Below are 23550 nucleotides of genomic sequence, written 5' to 3'. Positions count from 1 at the left end.
TTGTTATTTGTGTGTGCTACGAAAAACTCACAACGTGTGAAAAACCATGAAGCCAACCAATGCCTATACATAACTCGATCCTTATTTCAGACATGGTGATATATCAGTATACAGTGGTACCTCGGGTTAAGAACTTAATTTGTTCCGTTCTTAACCTGAAACTGTTCTTAACCTGAGGTACCACTTTAGTTAATGGGGCCTCCCGCTGCCGCCGCATCGCTGCGCTGGTGCACAATTTCTGTTCTCATCCTGAGGTAAAGTTCTTAACCCGAGGTACTGTTCCTGGGTTAGTGGAGTCTGTAACCTGAAGCGTCTGTAACCTGAAGTGTCTGTAACCCGAGGTACCACTGTATTGCAATGTTTAGCTGGTGATATATCGTGATGTTGAAAACCACATATCACCCAGCTCTAGTCCTAAGCATGTGCTTGGTTAGGAGCCAGGAGCAAGGCCGACCAGTTCCCCCATTGAGATGGGCCCAAATCTGACCCTCCAAGCCCCCACCCAGCCGTACCCCTTCTTTGCTCTGCTGTGGGCCTCCCCAAGTGTTATTACAATGTGTTCATAACTACAACTATGGGGAGGTGTAACAGAGAGGGAGAGGTGTTGCAGAAAGTGGTTTGCCAAACTGCTCTCTGAAACGCGTCCCATCCTCCTTTAAAAGAGGCTGAGCGTGGGGCGGGGTAAAGGGAAACAGGTTGTTCAGGTGTAAAGAGATGAGGGGTCAACCAGGTGTGGGGAAAGCAGGGTTGGCAGGTAAGTGGGATTGGCAAACAGGGGTGGCAGCCCCATATTTGTGTGTGTGTGTAAACGTGTAGACGTGTACACACACACACACACACAAATCAGCTTTGGGAGTTTCCGTGAGGCAAAGCTGACCAGTTCAAAATCCATTGAAATGTATAGCAGAACACAACTCTGAGCCCCAAACACAAAGAGATAACTCTTATTGAACAAGTATGAGCAGGCTTTCAGAAATACCTCAATTTCTTCCGTTTTCAGCCTTTGCTGCTCTATTTCCATCACAGGAAACAACCCCATAACTTAAAAACAACAACGCCATAATTCCTCTTATATTGCACATTCAGCTAACCTCTGAGCCAACTTTTTCCACAGCTGTCATAACAAGCTGACTGTTAGATGCTACTAACTGTACCAGACGCCCCCGTGTACCATGCAAGTTTCTTTCCTTTGCCCCAGGGCTTTAAAAGTCTAATCCGATGTTATCCAAGCCACCTCATGTACTCCCAGGTATATGATTTCCTGTATCCCTTGGAGGAGAATCAAACGGAAAACATCGTTAGGAAATTATTAGATTATTCACAGATTTAGGAGACCTTTCTAGCAATTAAGTGGATATCAACCTGAGCCTATTGTTTCTTTTCCACATTTCCTATTCGGCATCATGAATTAGCTTCTTTTGATCTGCAAACGTCAACAAGGATTTCTAGAAATTCTGTATAAAAATAGAAGCATTGCTCAAGCTTTCTTCATTTAGACTGTCTCCCCCCCTCTCTCGCTCTCTGCGCCTCTGTCTCTTTCCATTTAGCCCATGGTTGATGAAGAAGCTCCTAGGTAATTATTTTGATGCTTTGATGTCATTTTTGTGTTCTGACACTTAAGCTCACATGCTTAAATTTTGTTTTATTTATTATTATTTTTTTAAAAAGTTATGGGCACCATAGTTTAAGAAGGATATTGACAAGCTGAAAGGTGTGCAGAAGAAGGCGACCAAGATGATCAAGGAAGGGTCTGGAAACCAAGCCAGTTGAGGAACAGTCAAGGGAAAATTGTTGTTTGGCACATGTTTGCAGCCTTTATGCGACACCGGTTTATGCTAATTCATTTCCTCCAAGGTCTGATTTCGACATTTCGCGTAACCCTGTTAATGTTTTTCTCTTGTTCAAATGTTTTTTGTCTCAAAGTTCGCTTCCCTATCTTAATGTGTGTGGTTAAGCATGTTATCTCCCTATCTTGTATAAACTATGGAAATGACAGGTTTCATGACTCAGACTGGGCTGCAGAGTGGGTGTGGCAGGAGGACGGTCCTGAGAAGCTTCGTCCACCTGCTGCACTATGGTTAAGAGTTCAACCAAGGCTACCAACCAGTGTGGTTTGGGCTTTATTACTCAGGAAGTCTGGGGTAGCTCAGCTGATAAATCATGAAGAAGAAGAAGAGTTTGGATTTGATATCCCGCTTTATCACTACCTGAAGGAGTCTCAAAGCGGCTAACATTCTCCTTTCCCTTCCTCCTCCACAACAAACACTCTGTGAGGTGAGTGGGGCTGAGAGACTTCAGAGAAGTGTGACTGGCCCAAGGTCACCCGGCAGCTGCATGTGGAGGAGCGGAGATGCGAACCTGGTTCCCCAGATTACGTGACTACCACTCTTAACCACTACACCACGCTGGCTCATGAGGCTCTTAATCTCAGGATTGTGAGTTCGAGCCCCAAGTTGGGCAAAAGATTGCAGGGCATTGCAGAGGGTTGGGTGACCCTTGTGGTCCTTTCCAACTCTGATTCTAAGAAAGCCATAAACCAGAGATGGGGGAGGTTTACCATTCCCAAAGGCCACATGTGCATCTGGGTGGCATTTCAGGGCCACATGCCTGTGATGAGCAGGCTGGAAAGTGGACAGAGCAACGCATGGTATACAGTTCACGAGTTTCTACATGGCATGTCCCTCCTCATCCTGCAGGCAAGAGCCCTTATCAGAGATCAAGAACTCATTTTGGACAGGCAAAACAGCACAGGGAGGGCTGGTGAGAGGTGCTGGGGGAAGTCCCAAGACAGAGAGGTCTGGAGGGCTGTGTGTTTGCCCTCTCCACAGGTATGAGCTTCCTTATCTGCACAAAACCTTGGGCTGGGTTGCTGGGCTCCCCTTTCAGTGTAGTAGCAGGAGCAGTAACAGCTAACAGGTGTCAGCTGACGCATGCCACTTCTGCTCCCCCACAATGCATTGCCAGTTGGGGGCACTGTGTGTGTGGAACGGCAGGCGGTAGCTAGCTAGGGGACCATTAAGAATACAGTGGTACCTCGGGTTACATACGCTTCAGGTTACAGACTCCGCTAACCCAGAAATAGTGCTTCAGGTTAAGAACTTTGATTCAGAATGAGAACAGAAATCGTGCTCCGGTGGCGCAGTGGCAGCAGGAGGCCCCATTGGCTAAAGTGGTGCCTCAGGTTAAGAACAGACCTTAACTTGAGGTACCACTGTATAACAAGAAGAGCTTGCTGCATCAGGCCAGTGGCCCATCTGGTCCAGCATCTTGTTCTCATAGTGGCTGGTCTGTGAGAGACTCTGGTGCAAAAAAAAAAAAAAAGCCATCCCTCCACATTGACAGCTTGGAGTAGGCTTGGGAGTTGTGGGTGGGTGCTGCATGTCACCCCCTCAGCGATGACACTTGGGGTGGTCCGCCCCCTTCCTATGCCTCTGTGCCCCTGCCCCCGCGACTCCTAAGTACCCTGAGCCGTTGGGGGAAGGGAGGAGCTATGCCGCTTTGCCAGGGCACTGGCATAGTGGCACAGCTCGTCATCTGGGGCACTGGCAAAGCGGGAGCTGCTTACGGCGAGCCAGGGAGGGAGGCTGGGAAGGGGCCCCTGGCTCACCATAAGTGGCTCTTGCCGGCGGTGGAGGCATCCCACCACCGTCCGTACGGCGCTCCAGTGGCGCTGGTGGCAAACCGTTATGTACAGCGCATGTTCAGCGTCGCTATGTACAGCACATGCGTGCGACACCACACATGCATTGTATGTAGCGGTTTGCCACTGGCGCTGCTCGAACGCTGTACAGATGGTGACGGGATCCTTTGTTCGCGGCTGCAGCCTCAAACGGAAGATCCTCCACATGTGGCTGTGGCCACACGATGGCTGTTTGCGCTACTGCGCTGGGGCAGCAGGGCAAGCAACCCACAGAGTGCCTTCTTTTCACCCCCAAAGACATGGAACCCGGGGCGCACCCCCCCCCGCAACGCCACTGGCAGGAAGCAAGCACAGCAGCACTCTCAACAGCTGCTGTTCGGAAGCGCTTCTACCTGTGGAGGCTGACTATTGTCACTAGGGGTGGTCAGATACCTTACTTTAGAGAAGACAGTCTTTGGTTTAAAGTAGAGCTGTGCTAAATAATAATAGTTATCCCCCATGTGTTTCATTAGTATTCTCCATCAGGTAATGAGAAAAGGAATTACACCAGTAAATTATTAAAGGAGGAAGTAATTTTTGGTGAAAATTCTCATGGGGTGCAGTGCAGGGTTTTGTTGTCCTCGTCGTGCTTTCAAGGTAGTCAGGAGTGAGTGTCTTTTCATCCCATAAATCAGTTCTTTGCCTGAACTCTTCAGCCTTGCTTTTCCAGAAGATCCCATGGTGCCCAGTGTTGGGTTCTTCTGTTAGCACAAGAAAGTGGGGTGGAGTGGGTGGGGATTGTTATTTAATTGAATTTGTATACCACCTTTCACCCGTAGATCTCATGTCAGCTCACAGCATAAAAATGCAATATAAAAGCACTAAATACTTAAGGAGAACAAGAGCAGAAACAAAACAAAGAAGTAATTAAATTCATCCAAGGATCACAGGGTGGTTTACAATATAAAAACGCAAAAATACATAGCGTGGTAACAAACAGTACCAATACCCCTTGCCGCCGCCTACTCTGTGCCTGACCGGTGCTGGCTCTAATTTGTTTTAAGTGAAGCTTTTTTATTTTTAAATATTTTTTTAAGATGCATTGCAGGAGGTTGGACTAGATGTTCCTCTGGGTCACGTCTAACACTACAATTCTATGATTCCATGATGCTATGTGAGCTCCTATGGACCTTTTTCAGGTTGGGAAGTGTAGGCAGCCTGGAGGCAGCAAGGTTTTGAAGAAATGTTTACTGGAAGGGGAGCTAGGAGACACACCACCTATGGCAACCAAAATTCTGAAGAAATTCTAAAGCACCCGGAGAATGAGGCAGAAAAAGAGAAGTCTCTTGTTCAGGGGAAGGTAATTTTTTGAGAAACGGGGGCCAGGTTTCAACATAGCACTAGTTTGAAGGCTGTCTGGCCCAAGTCCAGTTTATAGATAAATAATAAAAAGAAGGGAGAGCAAGGGACTAAGCAGGCAACCAGGCCGTATTTATGTTTGAATTATGGTAGTTATTCTTACATGTAAATAGACATATGCAAGTTTTCTGCAAGTCTGCCTTTAGAGAGATGTGTTTCCTCTATTTGAATTACAGCAATTTCTACATGCCTGTGGGTGATTAGCTATCCCTGTTTCGCAATGTGTAAGTAGCACTGTAGCAAAACACAAATGAGCAGAAATGTCATCCTGCCAAGTTAGAGAGGTGGTTGTGCAGCTGTTGGCAGCGGGTTGATGGGAGGCCTAATTCTCCCTTGGGTTACATGGCAGGCATTGGGTCTCCAGTAGCTACCTAAAGACGCCTATGATGCTGGCCCTGCCAAGAGCATCTTGGTTTGCATTTCCTGTTCTGTATCCTTTTGTGATGGACATCTATGGGTAGCACCTGTTCAGATTCTCCCCTCTTTTTTAATGCTATGAGACTTGACAGGTAGACGAAGGCTCCATGTTCAGAGTCAGTATAGCGATGAAGATCAGATGTTTGCTGGGACAAGCGGTGGTGGAAATCTGTTTGCTTTTGCGCTCTGCTTTTAAGCTTCCTAGAAGCATTTGGCTAGCCAGTTTTGAAAACAGAATGATGGACCAGATGGCTCTTTGGTCCATCAGAGCTCTTCATATGTTGCTATTTTCTTTCTCTCTCGAGGCTGTGGATGAGCTAGCAGGGCTTGCCCTTACGGAGCAAACGGAACTGTGTGTGGGGGGAAGTACTCCCTGACCTTGAGACAACTGCTATGCTGGCGATCTGAATCAAATTGTCAGCTGTCGACACAGTATTATCCATGTTGCATTCAATCACAGTGCACTGCTTCCAGCCGTTCTCCCTCCTTCTCTCCAGCCTTGGCCTAGTTCATGGGTGGCCAGTGCAGTCGCCTCCAGATGTTGCTGGACTCCAACTCCCATCGGTCCCAGCCAGCATGGCCAATAGTTGGGGATGATAGGTATTGCAGTCCAGCCGCATCTGGAAGGCATCACTCTGGCCTAGTTAAAGGCCTTCTGCAGGCCGGTGTATAAAGCCTGGCCAGGGAGCTGTGGGTTAACCCTGTTAATAGCCCAGTTAAACTGCAGACAACACCATCTAGCTCAAAGGCCATCAAACGAGAGAAATGGTTGTGAACACCACCACCACGCTGGAGGCCCCTTAATGTAAGGGTTAATTTTTCCTCCATGCTTGTAGACTCCAGATAGATTGTCCAGTCACAACAATTAGTGTCTGGGGGGAATTAACTTCCCCTGGGTGCAATGCACACCCCAAAATTGTCCCCACGTTGCAGTGGCGGGGACTCTTCTGCTGTAGCCCTCTATCTGTCAAGTCTAATTTCAGTGAGGAGATGGAGCCTTTCAGGTGATAGCAGAGGCTGCTGCAGGTTAATGTGTGCCCGCAGGCACTGCATTGGCGACCCCTGAATTAGCTACTCCTTTTCACCATTCTGGTGGCACAATCTTTCCTGTAGAGCTGTGTTTCTGTTTTCCCCATTCGTTTCTATGCAGCATACCCTTCAAGTGTCCCGATTTCCCCAGGACATCCCGGAATTGCAGAAGCCATACTGGCTTCTGGTTTGATCCTAGAGTGTCCCATTCCCCCCTCCTCCAGTGCCACGGCCACCAAACTCAGGGAGGATAAGCTTGCAGTGGGGCTGTGCTCTCGCTTCAGATCTGTCTCTTGTGAGAGTGAAGCACCAAAAGACATGTGTCCCAAATTCAGCAGAGGAGCGTTGGAGGGTATGATACAGCTTGTGCAGAAAGTAAGAAATACTTCCAGTGGATTGTGTCCTGTAGTCCGTTAAAGGGGGGGGGGGGAGAGAATCACAAAACATACAGAAGAAAGTCCTTCCAACCTGTGCAATTTCAAAGCACTTAAAAAATAATAATACATGAACTAATTAGCAGTCCGCCCCTGCACGGAACAACTTGATGCTGAGAATATTCTTCTTTGTAGAATAAAGTTCAATTTTGCATCTGGGATTAGTTCTTTAAAGATAAGTCTGCTTTATTCTTATGACAATTATAATTAGCTCTTAATAAGGGTTATGAAGTTTTAAAAAACTGAAACGGGGACTGGGTTTTAACTTTTTTTTTTGGCAGAAAATAAAGTATTCCAGTGTGAGGTCCTATTGTTACAAAGCCTGTTAAATGTCAGTTTAGATACATCTATAGGTTTCTTTTATCTCTCCCCTACCATTCGACGCATAAGAGTGTAATATTTAGCATTCTAATTGCAGCTTGGTTAATTTTAAAAGGAACGGATAATGGTTGTGTGTCCCCTTTTATGTATAGCAATAACGAGTATTTGATATGCATTCTGCATCTTAATTCTTTGCCATGTTTTTTTTTCCTCTTAGGAAAAGACCCTTAGAAGCATTTCAAAGACTTCTAGATCCCAACAGTTCTTACTTGTCAGTTTACTTAAATAATAATACTGACATATTATTGAGAGAGGATTGAGAATGTAGAGGACATAACTGAATGTGAAGCTTTAAAACAAGAGGTTGCAAAGGAGAGGCTGGCTGCCCTTACTCAGCTTGATCTGAAATGTTTCTGGAGAAATGGATTACCCTCAAGAGTAGTACCACCTGGATCCTTGGCATGCAGCATGGCACCCGCTTCTAAGACGACATCCACCAGGGGGCAGAGCTTAGTAGTAAAGGGTTTGACCTCATGCACTGCTGGCCAGAGCCAATGAGTGAAGGTGCAAAGCTCTTCCACCTGTGGATGGAACCCATAGAAAAAGCTGTGTCAAGGCGCACTGCTTTCTCATGTGCTAAAAGTTCCCGGCCATCAAGCAAGACATCCACACAGGATACTCACTAGACAGCAATGCTGCATTCCATAGGTAGTCTTTTAAGCTGAACTAAAGTGAGTGAGGGACGTGGGTGGCGCTGTGGGTTAAACCACAGAGCCTAGGACTTGCCAATCAGAAGGTCAGCGATTCAAATCCCTGTGATGGAATGAGCTCCTGTTGCTTGGTCCCTGCTCCTGCCAACCTAGCAGTTCGAAAGCATGTCAAGTAGATAAATAGGTACCGCTCCAGCGGGAGGGTAAACGGCATTTCCGTGCGCTGCTCTTGTTTGCAAGAAGTGGCTTAGTCCTGCTGGCCACATGACCCGGAAGCTGTACACCGGCTCCCTCGGCCAGTAAAGCGAGATGAGCGCCGTAACCCCAGAGTCGGTCACGACTGGACCTAATGGTCAGGGGTCCCTTTACCTTTACCTTAAAGTGAGTGTTGGTGTCTTCAGTTGTTCTCATTTAGCTTTAAAGATGACCACCCACAAACTGGCCTTGCCTTTCTGCAACTTCGCAACGTTCACTTCACAACTTTCGCACGCTCCCAAACTGGAGCAGCCCTTGAACAGCTTTATGACTGCCTGTTATCTTTCCCCCCCTCTCCCTCCTACAGATTGACCCATAAAATTTAGAGCGGAGAAAAATGAAGCTTTTGTATTTAATAGCTCTCATTTGCCTGTTTCCTCAAAGTGAAGAGAATCCATTAAGCAGTGACAATTCCGGCCCCCGAAGATCATTCGAAGACATTAAGAGGGAAATAGCTGGCTATTCAGATGTTGCTAAGAAGATTATCAACCTTGCCATCCATGGCAAGGCTCAGAACAGATCCTATGAAAGGCTTGCATTCTTTGTGGACACTTTCGGGCCGAGAGTGAGTGGTTCCAGAAATCTAGAACTAGCTATCCAGTACATGCACAAAGTCTTGAAGGAAGATGGCCTGGAAAATGTCCACCTGGAGCCAGCAAAAATCCCCCACTGGGAAAGGGGGGAAGAGTCAGCAATGATGGTGAAACCACGGAACTACAGCATTGCCCTTTTAGGGCTTGGTGGCAGCATTGGGACTCCTCCAGAAGGTAATGTCTGAGTTTAATTATTTTAGGGTATATGTACACTTCCCCACCAAGCGAGATATAACAAATCAATAAAATACAAAATTAAAATTCCAAGAGTTGAAATGCATTAAAACAGCATCAAAACAGCAAGAGAATGTTGTGGGAAACATCGGTTGTAACAAACACCTTTGTTAGAGTCAATGAATAATTTTTTTCTCTTTCCACGGCCAAAAATAAGTAATTGCAATGAGACTTCTGTTTGCTGCATGAGCAGTGGAGCACTGGAGGAATTGATTTCAGGTTCCCATTTGCTCCAGTCTTAAGTTCAGTTTCCAGTATTCTTGCATCTGCATTTTAGTGTATGTTTCTCCTAATCTACACATTTTTGTATGCAGCTTCAGCCAATATTGACATTTTCCAAGCAGTTTCCCCGAAAGTTCATTTTTGTATGTTCTTTTCATTAATATAGCCGCTCTTATACACACTTTACTCCTAATATACACATTTTTTGTGCACACAAAACTTGGAGAGAAGTGTGAATTTTGAAGGATGAGTGTGTTTCTGTTTGCATATTGTTTTAGGAGGTGTGAATTTGGTAGGTTTGCATTAAAATGCAAACTGAAATAAACTCCCCTTCCTATCACAAACTTACGGCTGCTCTTTGCCTGGTGTGTCAAAATGATCTTTTGCATAATCAGTTGCATATTTGGAAGTCACTGTGAACACCTTGGTGTGGAAAACATGAAGTGGGTGTTTGTGTTTATTAGGGCTTTCTGTCAATGTACATTAGGCTATGAAATATTTGAGGCATTTCCCCTACCAGTTGACCCTCAACATATCATATTCCCCAGCCCCCTGGTGACTAACCATTCCCCCCCTGCTTTGACCATCAAGAGAAATGGGGGGAGCACATCATGGAAAACATAGTCCTGGAAAGAAATACAAAGTTAGAAAAGAAATCATTTTCCTTGATACGCATTGGCTTCCTCCCATCTTAGTGGAAACTTCTATAGGTATCGGAGCCAATTCCAACAAAATGATTTTCCTCTGTGGAAGAATACTTGTGAAACTTTGTTGGGCTGCAAAATCCATATTTTTCTGGTGAGATCCGTGAGCAGTAGCAGACCTGAGTTAATTCCCTGCTCTCAGATCTCTCTTGCAGAATCCGCTTGGACTCGTCATCCTGATGTAGTGTTGGAACCTTGCCTCAGCCATGACTGTTAATCTGCAACCCTAAGCAGATCCTGCAGGAAATAAGTCCCCGCAAATCTACTGGGATGTTCTTCTGAGCAAACCTGCTTAGGGTAGTGCTACCTGGAGCCTGGCATGCTCTGGTCCATGGGGTCATGAAGAGTTGGACACGACTAAACGACTAAACAACAACAACTTGGAGCCTTCGCCACCACAGGGCACCAGAAAAAAAGTAGCTTGCCAAAGGGCCAAATTAGATGAGATGGTAAATGTGTTTAACATGTCTTAGTTGTTATTTAAACAGTGGGGCAAGGAATAATAATAATAAGAGGAGGAGTTTGGATTTGATATCCCGCTTTATCACTACAAAGTGGCTAACAATCTCCTTTCCCTTCCTCCCTCACCACAAATATTTTGTTAGGTGAGTGGGGCTTAGAGACTTCAGAGAAGTGTGACTAGCCCAAGATCACCCAGCAGCTGCATGTGGAGGAGCAAAGATGCGAACCCGGTTCACCAGAGTCTACCACTCTTAACCACTACACCACAGTGGTGTACCATGGTGCCTGGGAAGAGGGCTTTAATCCCACTCACCCCATCCCTGGTTCTGCAGTTAGTGATGTAAGAAGGCGTCATATACTGTAGTGTCCTGTATTCATCACATCCGCCACTGTTTCCATTTTACTGCAGTTCATCTTCACCAAAATGGATGCGTTTTGTATCTGTATATGCTGTCCACACTCCCATCATCATAGGAGTGCTCTTGCAAACTCACTTGACTCTCCCTGTTTTTTAAAATGTATTTTTTTTTAAAAAAATAATGAGTGGACATGTTTCCTACGTTTTCTGTTCTTAGAAAACTCAGCATAGCATTTTTTTAAAAAAATCAACTTTGGGCAATTCTATGAGGCTTGCACAGGCTGTGAAAGGGAGGGAGCATCTCGAGGCCTCCCTAGCAGGTGACATATTTCATTAATGCAGCAAGGAGCTGTCAGGAATAGCTCCTGTTCTTCCTCGCCTTGATGAACAATCATGAGCACATGTTATGTTTTCATCGCTTGATGCGGTGTGTAAATGGAGAACTGGGATGAATTACCTGGCGCCAATTCTGCTCATCTGTTACCGAGGCGGATATGTCGTGTAGATTGCAGTGCCAGCCAGCACAGACCTCAATCCCCCCCTTTTCTTTTCCTACTGGAAAATGAAAATCTGCAGATCCCTGGCTTCATTTTCGCCGGCTCTTTGGATGATCCTGTCCCTGAGACATTTCTTAGGTACACGGCTGCCCTCTTCATTAGAAACTGCTGCAGCCTATCAGTTCACCTCATTTGGATGCCAAGCAAAACAGCAGTAGATTTCTCACTCAGTACTCAGATTTGGCATGCTTGGCACTTGGCGGGGGACGGTTTGGGGAGGGGGAGTTCGGAAGCCCAGACAGCCTGCCAAGTTAGATTTTTCTCACCTTTCTTATCTATTCCTAGAATCAAACTTCAAGGTCTGCCCACAACCTTTCTTAATTTATTTTCCCCCTAGTTGTAGGCAGAAGCAGCATATTTTTGATGTGTAATGAATTTTCAATAGGAAACCAGTTTTGTGTGACCTGGTCTGAGCTGCAGAAAGAGAGGTTCTGGAACTCACCATGAACTCCTCCCTCTTTCTCTTAGCATGGCAATGGCACCCACCTGAGAGCTGCTGGAACTGAGTTCCAGTGAGTTCCCCCTGAAGAAAATGTCCTGGACGCTTGGTGTCTCGCTGCCCACGCCACAGTATCTCCCCGCCGTTATTGTTTCAGTCCTGCCTGGATTGGATTTCAGCCCTCTTGCCCACACGCAGTGCCCCTCCAGCACCTTCCTCTATTTGGATTAAAAACAAAACAAAACTTGAATAGAGAGCAACTGGACAGCATCAGCACACTGGCAGCACTGAACTTCCTGCTTCCTGGTTGTTTATAAGCTTGTCCTTTGGTCTTGCATCAGATCAAACGCAGTGGGAGCAACTAAAGGAGCTCTGAAGGATAGGGATGCTTGTGGATTTAATTCAGTCCGTGTTTCTACATGAACCCAACCAGGTTCGCGCTTCCTGTGCTGGTTCACAGAGTGGAATGCGAAGAACTCCCAAAGGATCTTTGCCGACTGGGTGAGCGGGCATTAAAATGACAAATGTGATTCAATGTGAGCAAATGTATAGTGGTCCACATATGGGCAAAATCATCATCATCATCATCATCATCAACTTTGCATAGAATTGTAGAGTTGGAAGGGACTCCAAGGGTCATCTAATCCAATCCCCTGCAATGCAGGAATACCTTGATGAAGATGTCAACCTAGGGTGTGGGGGGAAGGCAAATTCCATGTTGGGGGTCATTAGAAAAAGAATTGAAAATAACATTGCCAATACCGTAACACCATTACAGAAATCTATGGAGAGATTTATGGCATGCGGTTCTGGTCGCCTCACTGAAAAAGGAGCTGTGAGGTTACGTTTGGAGATTTTTAGTTTACAAAAAAGTCAAGTCGGTGGGGTGCATGGAATGTGCATAGATTTTTCTGTCTCTCCTAACAGTAGAACCCATAGGTATCCGATGAAGCAGCATCTTGGAAGATTCCTGACAGACAAAAGAAAGCACTTTACACACTGTGTAGTTAACCTGCAGGACTTGGTACTACAAGATGGCGACCGACATGGATGGCTTTGAAAGGGGTTTAGACAAGATCAAGGAAGACCAGTGTCTACTAATAGTGATGGCTGTGCACTACCTCCAGCATCAGAGGGAAGGCGCTGAATGCCAGTTACCAGGGGTGGGAGTGGGGCTCAAATGAGAAGATTGCTGTTGTCCTCATGTCCTGCTTGTGGGATTCCCATTGGCTGCTGCAAGGACAGGATGCTGGGACTAGATGGCCTTTTGTCTTGATCCAGTAGCTCTCATGATATCTTTTTATGTCACATCAAAGCCATCCAAGTTGGTCGCCATCTTGCAGTAGCAAATCCTGCAGGTTAACTCCTCACATGTTGAGGGGGTGTTTCTGTCAGAGCTTCAGATAGTACATCTTTATATAGCAGCTAGGAAACGGGCAGCGGTTTGCTGTTGAAACCTTCTTTAGTGCAAGCATCTAGATAAGACTACAGTGGAACCTCTGCTTACAACCATAATCGGTTCCGGAGGTCCAGTGATAACTAGAAATGTACATAAGTAGAGGCGCACTTTTCCATAGAAAGCAATGGAAAAGTGAATTGATCCGTTCTAGACGATGAAAACCACCCCCCTAAAACAGCAATTTATCATGGATTCTACTGTCTAACAAGACCATAGATCCATAAAATGAAGGCAATAATTAATGTGCTGTGCTATAAAATAAATAAGACAGTATTGTAGATAAGAAAATAAATTTTTTTTTCTTACGTGCACTGAGGGTGGGTGGGCTTACCTGGCTACAAGCTGGGGGTGGGGCAAGGGTCAGTAAAGAGCTGATTCACTTTGGCTAGGGTCCCTTTTTTTCTTGTCAGGCCAGGTTCTTCTCTGGACTTCCTCAGGTTAGTTCCTCGGTGGGGTTTGGGGCTGCAGTGCGCCCTGCTGTGCCTCTTGTAGGCGGCACCTCTTCCACAGCTTCGGGGGTGGGATGGGGGACCCTCTCCCTGGCAGCAGAGGCCTCAGTGCTGCTCCGCAGCCAACTGGGCAAGCTCCGGGCTGCTGGCAAGGCCTCTGTTCGTATCTAGAGGAAAGTTCGTAAGTCGAAGCACCTACTGAATGTTGTAACTGGAATTGTACATAAGTAGAGCCGTACGTAAGTTGAGGTTCCACTGTAATTACAATTTACAGTTACAAATTGAAGAACAGAAAGGAGACTATAAATGCTTTTTCATTCTTTCCTGTGGCCTTGGCACAAACCGAGTGTGTGTGTTGGGGGGTTTGACATTTGTTCCAGCATTTAGCTTTTACTGACGTGTTTTGCGGCTTCTAGGTGAAATGCACAGTGGTGGAATTCCAGGCATCCATTACGACTTCTATATTTAGCAGCCGAGCCTTGCTCTTGTTGTTGAACAGTTTCCACTTACTTCTGTAACTCGTCTGCAAGATTGGAGCTTGAGCATTGTGGTCATCTTGCAAACGATTTTGTAAAAACCATGAAACGTGGTTCCCAAATGTACGCTCAGTGAAAATATATGTAGTATGAGCACACACACAAAACCATCCCATCTGGTTACCACTGTTACCTATAAACATTTATTTGTTCTCTCAGGCAAGGCCACAGAGTAGGCAGAGAGGAAATGTTTATAGTGGGTGTTTTTTGTTTCATTTTTACTTTTTGCTTAAGAGTTTATTTGTACTAGAAATTCAGAAACTGCAGATCTTTGGGGTTTTTTGCTTTTTGTTTTTAAAGAGAAGAAGCAAAGCCTACTGAGAGGAATTACTTCAGGCCGGCCACTGCTTTTGTGTTTTTATAAATCACTTTCACAACCACCCATGGGTTAAAAAATATCTGTATATGAAAAGCATTGGTTTCATTTCAAAGAGGACTTCATAAAAGAGAATTTCCTGGCAGATTCTGCCCTTTATAATAATGTTTCATGTTACTCAGCAACCAAGCAAAACAATGGTCAGATTGTATCAATACTTTGAAGCTGTGTGGTGTGTTTAAAATGGAAATAATTGAAGCCCTGCAAATCTATATTCCTGACAGGAGACATAATGTCTTTGTCCCTTGTTTTATTTTATTGAATTCTAGCGTATTGCAGGAATGATAAAAGGCACACGTGTGTAATCTTGGAAATATGGGAGTGTTACTGTGCTGGGAACTGCTATCCCCTAAGGCCTATGGGTCAGCTTGCCCTCTGTCATATGGCTGGCCATCCCAGGTTAAGACTCCTCTGATGCAGCCACCTTTTCTCTTCCTTAGAAATGTACACATTGCTGTCAACTTTCATATCCATGCACAGGGCTGGTCCTCCCATTAGGTAGGGTGAGGCAGGCGTCACAGGCAGCTTATTTGGGAGTTGCTTGCAGACCACCTGTTTATTGCACATGAGTCTTGATTGGCTTGCAAAAAGTATGCAGGGAGGTTAGACACTCTGATTTAGGGGACTTCAATTACGTTGCATCAACAAATGTCCCATACTTCTCAGTGTGTTTTCCCATCACTAACCTTATCACAACAAGTCCAGTTTTTTGGGGAGGAACAGGATTTGTTGCTTCAAATCAACTTGAATTGAACAACCTGAACTTGACAGTACGTGACTGAATCCCATTTGAAGAGCCTTGGGTGACATGAAAGAGGAGCAAATTGTTAGGTATTTAACTTATTGCTACCATAAGTGGAAGGGGCGCGGGTGGCGCTGTGGGTTAAACCACAGAGGCTAGGACTTGCTGATCAGAAGGTCAGTGGTTCGAATCCCCGCGACGGGGTGAGCTCCAGTTGCTTGGGCCCTGCTCCTGTCAACCGAGCAGTTTGAAAGCTCGTCAAAGTGCAAGTAGATAAATAGGTACCACTCCGGCGGGAAGGTAAATGGCGTTTCTGTGTGCTGCTCTGGTTCGCCAGAAGTGGCTTAATCATGCTGGCCACCTGACCTGGAAGCTGTACGCCGGCTCCCTCGGCCAGTAAAGCGAGATGAGCACCGCAACCCCAGAGTCGGCCACTACTGGACCTAATGGTCAGGGGTCCCTTTACCTTTACCATAAGGGGAAGAATAGATCCCTGTGGGTACTATATGCCTTGACATGTGGGGACGGGGGCACTATTTCCTGCTTCATCTAAGTTAGCAAAGTGTCTGGCTCTGCCCCACTACCATGGGAGCTGCCTCAAGTTGGGGTGTTTGGGTGCCATTATTGGCAGAAGAGTGGAAGACAGAACAGATCTGACCCTTGAGCCAACAGTGTATTTATGCAAGAAAGTAAGAGAAGTCTGCTGGATCAGGCCAATGGCCCATCTGGTCCTGCATGCTGTTCTCACAGTGGCCCACCAGATGCCAGTGCAGGATGTGTACCAAAGCTCTTCCTGGTACCTTGTGTCCCATCTTGATTAATGGGAGGTAGGGATGGTGAAGAAATTTGGCCCAGTTCACATTTTAATGAATTCCTAATTCGAGAAACAGTATACATCTGAAACGCAACTGTCCTTCAAAATTTGCACGCAGTTCTTGAACCAAAAAATGTGTACAAAAATGCATATAGCTGGAGGGAATGTGCATACCAATGCATATATTAGTGAAAATAACATACCCAAAAGCATTTGGTTAAGGGGAAGTGCTTGCAAAAATGTGTGTAGTCGGAGGAATCCGCACTAAAATGCTGATGGATTGGCATAGCAATGTTCCTTTTACTATAGAAATTGCAAACAGATGCAATATTGTAGAGAACTTAAGACTGGAATATGAGAATCAGAGGGAAATGGGACAGATGTGGCCCTCCCTGGTAGGAGCAGGTGCCATTTAGATTTTTTCAGGCAGTGAAATGTCTTTGGTCCTGCCCTAAAGTGAAGGCCTTTTGGGAAATGATATATAATGAGTTAAAAAAGGTATTTAAGTATACCTTCACCAAGAAACCAGAGGCCTTCCTTCTGGGCATGGTCGGCCAGAACGTGTTAAAGAAGGATAGAACATTTTTAATGTACGCTACAACGGCGGCAAGGATACTTATTGCTAAGAGCTGGAAAACCCAAGATCTACCAACACTGGAAGAATGGCAGATGCAGCTGATGGACTATATGCAACTGGCTGAGATGACTGGCAGAATCCGCGACCTGGGAGAGGAGAGGGTTGAAGAAGACTGGAAGAAATTTAAGATTTATTTACAAAAGTACTGTAATTTGGTTGAATCCTAACAAGGAAGCCAGAGCAGAAATAACTGTCTACCATTAAATTATAATTTTTTATTTGAGTTTAACCTAAATATTGCACTTAAGAGTATAAACAAGATGATAATTTGCTTGGAAAATTCGTTTTTAATGATGAGAGTGGAAGCGGGAGACGTGAGGGAGTCCGCAATAGAATGAAAAGATGTTATGAAACCTATTTTGTTTGTTAAATATGTATCTGTAAAAAATCTTAATAAAAATTTTTATAAAAAAAAAAAAAAGAAATGTCTTTGGTCCATAACTGTCCCAATTTTTCATTTTCAGGCATTACGGCTGAAGTCTTAGTGGTGACTTCCTTTGACGACCTGCACAAAAAAGCCCAGGAAGCCCATGGAAAGATCATTGTTTACAACCAGCAGTTTGTCAACTATGGTGAAACAGTCCTGTACAGAGTTCGAGGAGCAGTGGAAGCAGCTAAAGTGGGAGCGAAGGCATCTCTTATCAAGTCTATTACTCCGTTTTCCATCCATAGGTAAGGGCTTGTTGCTTGGTGTGAATCAGACTTCACCTCTTCTTTCATCTGGGGGTGGGGCAATCCTATGGCAAGATCTGCTGGGATGAGCAGCTCAGGATGCAGTGGATCTCTGGCAGCTGGCTGATTCGTGGCTCAGGTAGCATTAATCCTCAACCCTAGCACTTACACTGATGTAACTTGCTCATCCTGGCTCAGCTGAGCAAAAGCTGGCGCGAGTCCCCAAAAAGGGGCATTCTGGGGGTGTACAGGTGGTAGGGGGATGCGGGTGGCTCTGTGGGTTAAACCACTGAGCCTAGGACTTGCCAATCAGAAGATCAGCGGTTCAGATCCCCGTGACAGGGTGAGCTCCCGTTGCTCGGTCCCTGCTCTTGCCAACCTAGCAGTTCAAAAGCACATCAAAAAGTGCAAGTAGATAAATAGGTACCGCTCCGGCGGGAAGGTAAACAGTGTTTCCGTGCACTGCTCTGGTTCGCCAGAAGCGACTTAGTCATGCTGGCCACATGACCCGGAAGCTGTCTGCGGACAAACACCGGCTCCCTCAGCCAATAAAGCGAGATGAGCGCAGCAACCCCAGAGTCGGTCACTACTGGACCTAATGGTCAGGAGTCCCTTCACCTTTAGAGGTGGTAGGACTAGAGAGAGTAGACTTAGACTGGATTCATGACCTGGAAACCTGGCATGGAATGCGATTTTAAAGGTTTGTTTTCCCTCTGCCAGGTGTAGGCAGAGCAGCAGCAGCCGCTCCTCTCCTGAACGGTGTTTGGATCAGGTATAACTTGATGCCTACTTAGCTTGCACTGGCCTGCTTTATGCCTGCTTCATGTACACAGGATCACTCCCTTAGTGTTTCATATTGCCTCCATGCTCTGAGGCAGGTTTGCTCCCAATAAAGAAAGGATATTTGGATTGGAACTATTTGCTGTGTATATTATATTGTTATTCTTCTACTGGTAGTTCAGGTTTGGAATTTGACCTCCAAAGACTCTCGATAGCTGGAGCCCCAGGCGTTATTTGTGAAATTCCTGGCTATGTGATGAGAATGTTGAATGTCATCCTTTTAAACGCATTTAGCACAAGTTATGGCACATAGTTGAGAGAGTAGAGCATGAGACTCTTAATCTGAGGATCGTGGGTTTGAGCCCCACTTTGGGCAAAAGATCCCTTTAAATTTTTTTTTTTTAATTTTCAGTTTTCAAAATAACAACATTTTTACTTTTGTAAATACATTTTTGTTGTTGTTTAGTCATGTCCGCCTCTTCGTGACCCCCTGGACCAGAGCAGAGCACGCCAGGCACTCCTGTCTTCCACTGCCTCCCGCAGTTTGGTCAAACTCATGCTGGTAGCTTCGAGAACACTGTCCAACCATCTCGTCCCCTGTCGTCCCCTTCTCCTTGTGCCCTCCATCTTTCCCAACATCAGGGTCTTTTCCAGGGAGTTTTCTCTTCTCATGAGGTGGCCAAAGTCTTGGAGTCCCAGCTTCAGGATCTGTCCTTCCAGTGAGCACTCAGGGCTGATTTCCTTAAGAATGGAGAGGTTTGATCTTCTTGCAGTCCATGGGACTCTCAAGAGTCTCCTCCAGCACCATAATTCAAAAGCATCACTTCTTCGGCGATCAGTGGATCTCTGGCAGCTGGCTGTAAATACATATCCAATTCAAATTTGCCTTTAAATGGCTCCCCTTCTCCCTGTTTTCCATTTTTTCCCTTTTTATTCTCCTTGCATATAATTATATTTCTCTAATTAATTTCAACTTCTTTTCTCTTCCTAATTCTGTTATTAGTTCATAAACGTTACATCAAACCTGCTAATGTTTTAACGTTTTTACAGTGTTCTTTAAAGTAATCTATAAAGTTTTCCCATTATTGATTGAATTTTTTCCCCATCTTGGTGCCTGATCTTCACGGCAAGTTTAGCCATTTCAGTGTAGTCTATCATCTTAGTCATCCATTCTTCTGTCGTTGGGACATTTTCTTCTTTCTACTTCTGGGCAAGAAACATTCTAGCCACTGTAGTCGCATACATAAACAGTCTCTTTTGCTTCCTCGGCACTTCTCCTTTTACCCCTAGTAAAAAAGCACCTGGTTTTTAAACAAATGTACTCTTAAACATTTTTTGAGTTTCCTTGTATATCATTTCCCAGAAGCCCTTTATATTTTTACATGTCCGCCACATATCAGGAAATGTACCTACTTTCTCCTTACATTTCCAGCATAATTTTGAAGAATTTTTATACACTTTAGCAAGCTTTACTGGAGTCAAATACCATCGGTACATCATTTTCATATTATTTTCTTTCAGTGAGCTATAGACCGTGAATTTTAAATTCTCTTCTCCAAAGCTTTCCCCCTGATTCAAGTGGTATATTGTAACCTATGTCTTGGGGCAAAAGATTCCTGTATTCCAGGGGTTTGGACTAGACGGCTCTCTCGGTTCCTTCCAACTCTATCATTCTATGACTAACTTTTGCTTTGGAGTAATACCAATGACCCCAATAGCATTGAGAGGAGAAGCAGTCCAAATCAAATGTAAACCATTGGAGAAGGGGGTGGGGAAAAATGAAGGCCTGCCCAACTTACTGTATTTTTCTATGTATAAGATGCCACCATGTATAAGACGACCCCTGGTTTTTTTAGCCCAAAATTAAGAAATACAGTGGTACCGCTGGTCACGAACGTAATTCGTTCTGGAGGTCCGTTCTTAACCTGAAACCATTCTTAACCTGAGGTACCACTTTTGCCTGGCGTGCTCTGGTCCATGGGGTCACAAAGAGTCGGACACAACTAAACGACTAAACAACAACAACAACCACTTTAGCTAATGGGGCCTCCGGCTGCCGCCTCCGCGCGATTTCTGTTCTCATCCTGAAGCAAAGTTCTTAACCCAAGGTACTATTTCTGGGTTAGTGGAGTCTCTAACTCGAGGTGTTTGTAACCTGAGGTACCACTGTAAATAATTGCAACATTCCGTGCATAAGACAACCCCCAATTTTAAACTTAAAAAAATTGGGGGGAAATATACAGTGGTACCTCAGGTTAAGAACTTAATTCGGTTTGGAGGTCCATTCTTAACCTGAAACTGTTCTTAACCTGAGGTACCACTTTAGCTAATGGGGCTTCCCGCTGCTGCCGCGCCACCAGAACATGATTTCTGTTCTTATCCTGAAGCAAAATTCTTAACCTGAGGTACTATTTCTGAGTTAGCGGAGTCTTTATGCTGAAGCATCTGTAACCTGAGGTACCACTGTAGTCTTATACACTGAAAAATCTAGAACATTCTTTAAAATGCCTACTGGAACAGATGCCTCTCCATGCCTACAGATGCAAGGCTGGCTCATTTTAACTGCCTGAAGTGAAGTAGCAAATATGTATTTATAAAAGTATATACCACCCTCTCATAAGATATTGGGGCATGAATGCGAATGTACACACAAGTCAAGGTGCAGAATGCCCAAGGGCAGCAAGTTATTGTGACACCAGAGGCAGAAAATAAACCAAGCCGTCTCTCACCCTTGCAGTGAAAATATATCAACAAGAAATCAAAAAGGTCTTAAATTAGTTTTAGTTTCCATAAGCTATTATTATTATTATTATTATTTTGGTAGAAATAGTGATATTATTCCTTATTAGCTGTTCCTAAGTTGAGGTGCTTCTAGTGTTTACATTTTTTATAATGTTTATTTCTTAGAAAACATTTTTTATCACAAAGAAATGTTTGTTAAGGGACATTTCTCCTATCTCTGTTTTACAGAGTGGAGAGTTGAGAGGTAGTAATTTGCTCAAGGCCATCCCAGGGGCTGCAATTTGAATTCAAGTGTCCTAGTTTCAAGTAAGAGTCTGATGGTCAATGTGGTCCCTCCTGTTTGTTACTTGAAGAAATTATTTTCATTGTTCCCAAATTCAACATTGCCTAGAATCAAAATTGACAGCTTTTTGCATACAGGTTCTATGATACTAGGATATTTCCAAACATCCACCAAAATTTATTTTTATTGACTAAAACTAGGCATATGTGAAACCTCCTCTGAGAGGTTATTGGTAGCATTATTGACTCTTTTGGCTTCTCTCAAGAAATAACAAGCACATTCATTACAAATTTTGCTTTAGACCAAAGACTAGTGTTAACTGAAACAAGGACACGTTTTGTTTTGACTGTATGTTTTTTATATTTTTTTTCCAACCCAGAGGAGTCCATTCTTGGAGGCATCATCATGAAGACTGGCCCTATCATTAGACAGTGGGGTGACTGCCTTAGGTAGAACATGCTAAAGGGTGATGTTGAGGGAGCAAAGACAGAGATCTTTGTGCCAGGCGACTGGCCCTGCGTTCCATGAGCTACTTAGTGGAGGATGTTGACCCATTACCAGTGTTCCAGATTCAGTTGCCACTCCAGTTGGCTTTTGTATGTGGAATTAGTAGGGAGGGCATATTGTCTTTTAGCTCAGGCAGCAGAACATCTTGGGTCTGATCACTTTGGCAAATGTAAGGTGTACTTCGGCCTTTTCACTGTAAAGAAATGAAGCAATTGCTTATTCTCACCCCGCAGCATATGAAAATTGAATCATGGCATTTCAGAAATGAGCTCTATCTAACATTTATGATATGCAAGTGGATTGTAAAAACAGTAGTGAGGGTCTTTTGAGACAGCCTGTCTGCAGTCCTGGCTATTAAAACGGGTTGAGCTTCAGACTATTGGTCCTGATTTCTGAAAACCAGGGGTTTTGCAGGGAAAGTGTAGACTTTACTAAAAAAACACCCAACAGGACCAAAAGAAAAAGTCTGCTATTGTGAGTCTGCTATTACTGGTCAGTCTGTCAGTCTGTCTGTCATGGTAGTGTCTACTAAAACTGGCAGTGGCCCTCCAAGTTCTTTGGCAGAAGCCTTGAGTCTTGCCAATTATACTGAAGTGTTGAACTGTGGGGTCTTGTGTGTGTGTGTGTGTGTGTGTGTGTGTGTGTGTGTGTATGTGTGTGTGTGTGTGTGTTTCAAGTTTACAAATTTAATACACAATACTTATTTTCCAATTAATATTCATTTATCATTTAACTTCCCCTCCACCCCTCCATGGTTTCCCCATATTTTCTAATATTGCTGTTTATTATAATTACCGAATACCCCATCCTTTCTGCTTGTTCTCAGATACACGTTTTACTGCAGTTCTTCATTCATATCCTATTTGTGTTTTTACATGTTTACAATAGCTCTTTAGATACTCTACAAAAGGTTACCAATCCTCCTGAACTATGGGATCTTAGACATGCAAAGCCTCTGCTCTGTCTTTTATGGGACTTCTCAGAAAAGAGTAGCTGTGGCAGCCATCTTTAAAAAGCAGCCATGCTTGATAGGCCTGTGGGTTTTTCTTCTAGAGCATTTGGTCATAGTAGAAAAAAGTTGCAAGACTAGTTCATACCTTGGCTGCATTCACAAGGCCAATTAATTCCATCTCCCCAACATTACCCTGTTAATTTCACATGAAATTTGAACTTTCACACAACGTAAAATCCAAAAATCTAGCAGAATATAGTGGAAGTTTAGTGCTCATTTCCATGTTAATCACTTTCAGAAAAATATGCATTTGCAGCCCCATTAACCCAGAAAATTGCAGGAACAAAGTGGTAAAATTTAGGGTGGCATACTTTCATACAGTTCTTTCCTGTCATTCTCATGGGTCAATCATGAGGGAAAGGGTGGGGAAGTACAGAGCTGGCTCACCCATGAGGCAAGGCAAGATGACCACCTCACGCGGCAGAATCCACAGAGGGAGAGGATCTGGCCTTCAAGGAATGCATCTGCTGCTGCTGCTACTGCTGGGGCAACAACAGCTGTGGTGTGCTCCTTGGAGGCTGGATTTGCCCTTTTCTCAGCAGGCCCCCCAACCATGCCCCTGTTAGAATTCCTGCTCCATGATTGCAGTCATGGGATTGTTGTCTGTCACATGATGGTGTGTGTTTTGACTCCACGGAGTGGGAAGTGACGGAGACAGGATGTTTGTGTTACTGTGTTCCGTGAAGTGGGACTATTGTCCTTTGTTCTTTCTCTTTGCTGTCTGATGCTAGGGAGAGAGAGAGCCATGTTGCAGTGCTCCGTGTGTGT

At 44.6% G+C, this 23550-nt stretch overlaps 1 protein-coding gene across 4 annotated transcripts in view; it reads left to right on the top strand.

Annotated features, from left to right (window-relative positions):
• CPQ (carboxypeptidase Q) overlaps nucleotides 1-23550 on the top strand; it is a 161739-nt gene that overhangs the window by 18054 nt on the left and 120135 nt on the right. For 2 of the 4 annotated variants that reach the window (XM_081919787.1, XM_081919789.1), the window contains exons 2-3: nucleotides 8512-8971; nucleotides 17251-17458. In XM_081919787.1, coding sequence (XP_081775913.1) covers nucleotides 8542-8971; nucleotides 17251-17458 — 638 coding nt within the window. In that variant the 5' untranslated portion in view covers nucleotides 8512-8541. Of the gene's footprint in view, nucleotides 1-2766; nucleotides 2829-6784; nucleotides 6860-8511; nucleotides 8972-17250; nucleotides 17459-23550 lie in introns of those variants that run through there. The other 2 variants (XM_081919788.1, XM_081919790.1) reach the window with 2 other exon arrangements.

This window comes from Podarcis melisellensis (genome assembly GCF_964234715.1).
Source record: "Podarcis melisellensis genome assembly, chromosome: 7".
In the NCBI taxonomy this organism is placed as follows: Eukaryota; Metazoa; Chordata; class Lepidosauria; order Squamata; family Lacertidae; genus Podarcis; species Podarcis melisellensis.
The sequence above is the reverse complement of the archived record's forward strand: the minus strand, read 5'-3'. Positions and strand labels throughout refer to the sequence as shown.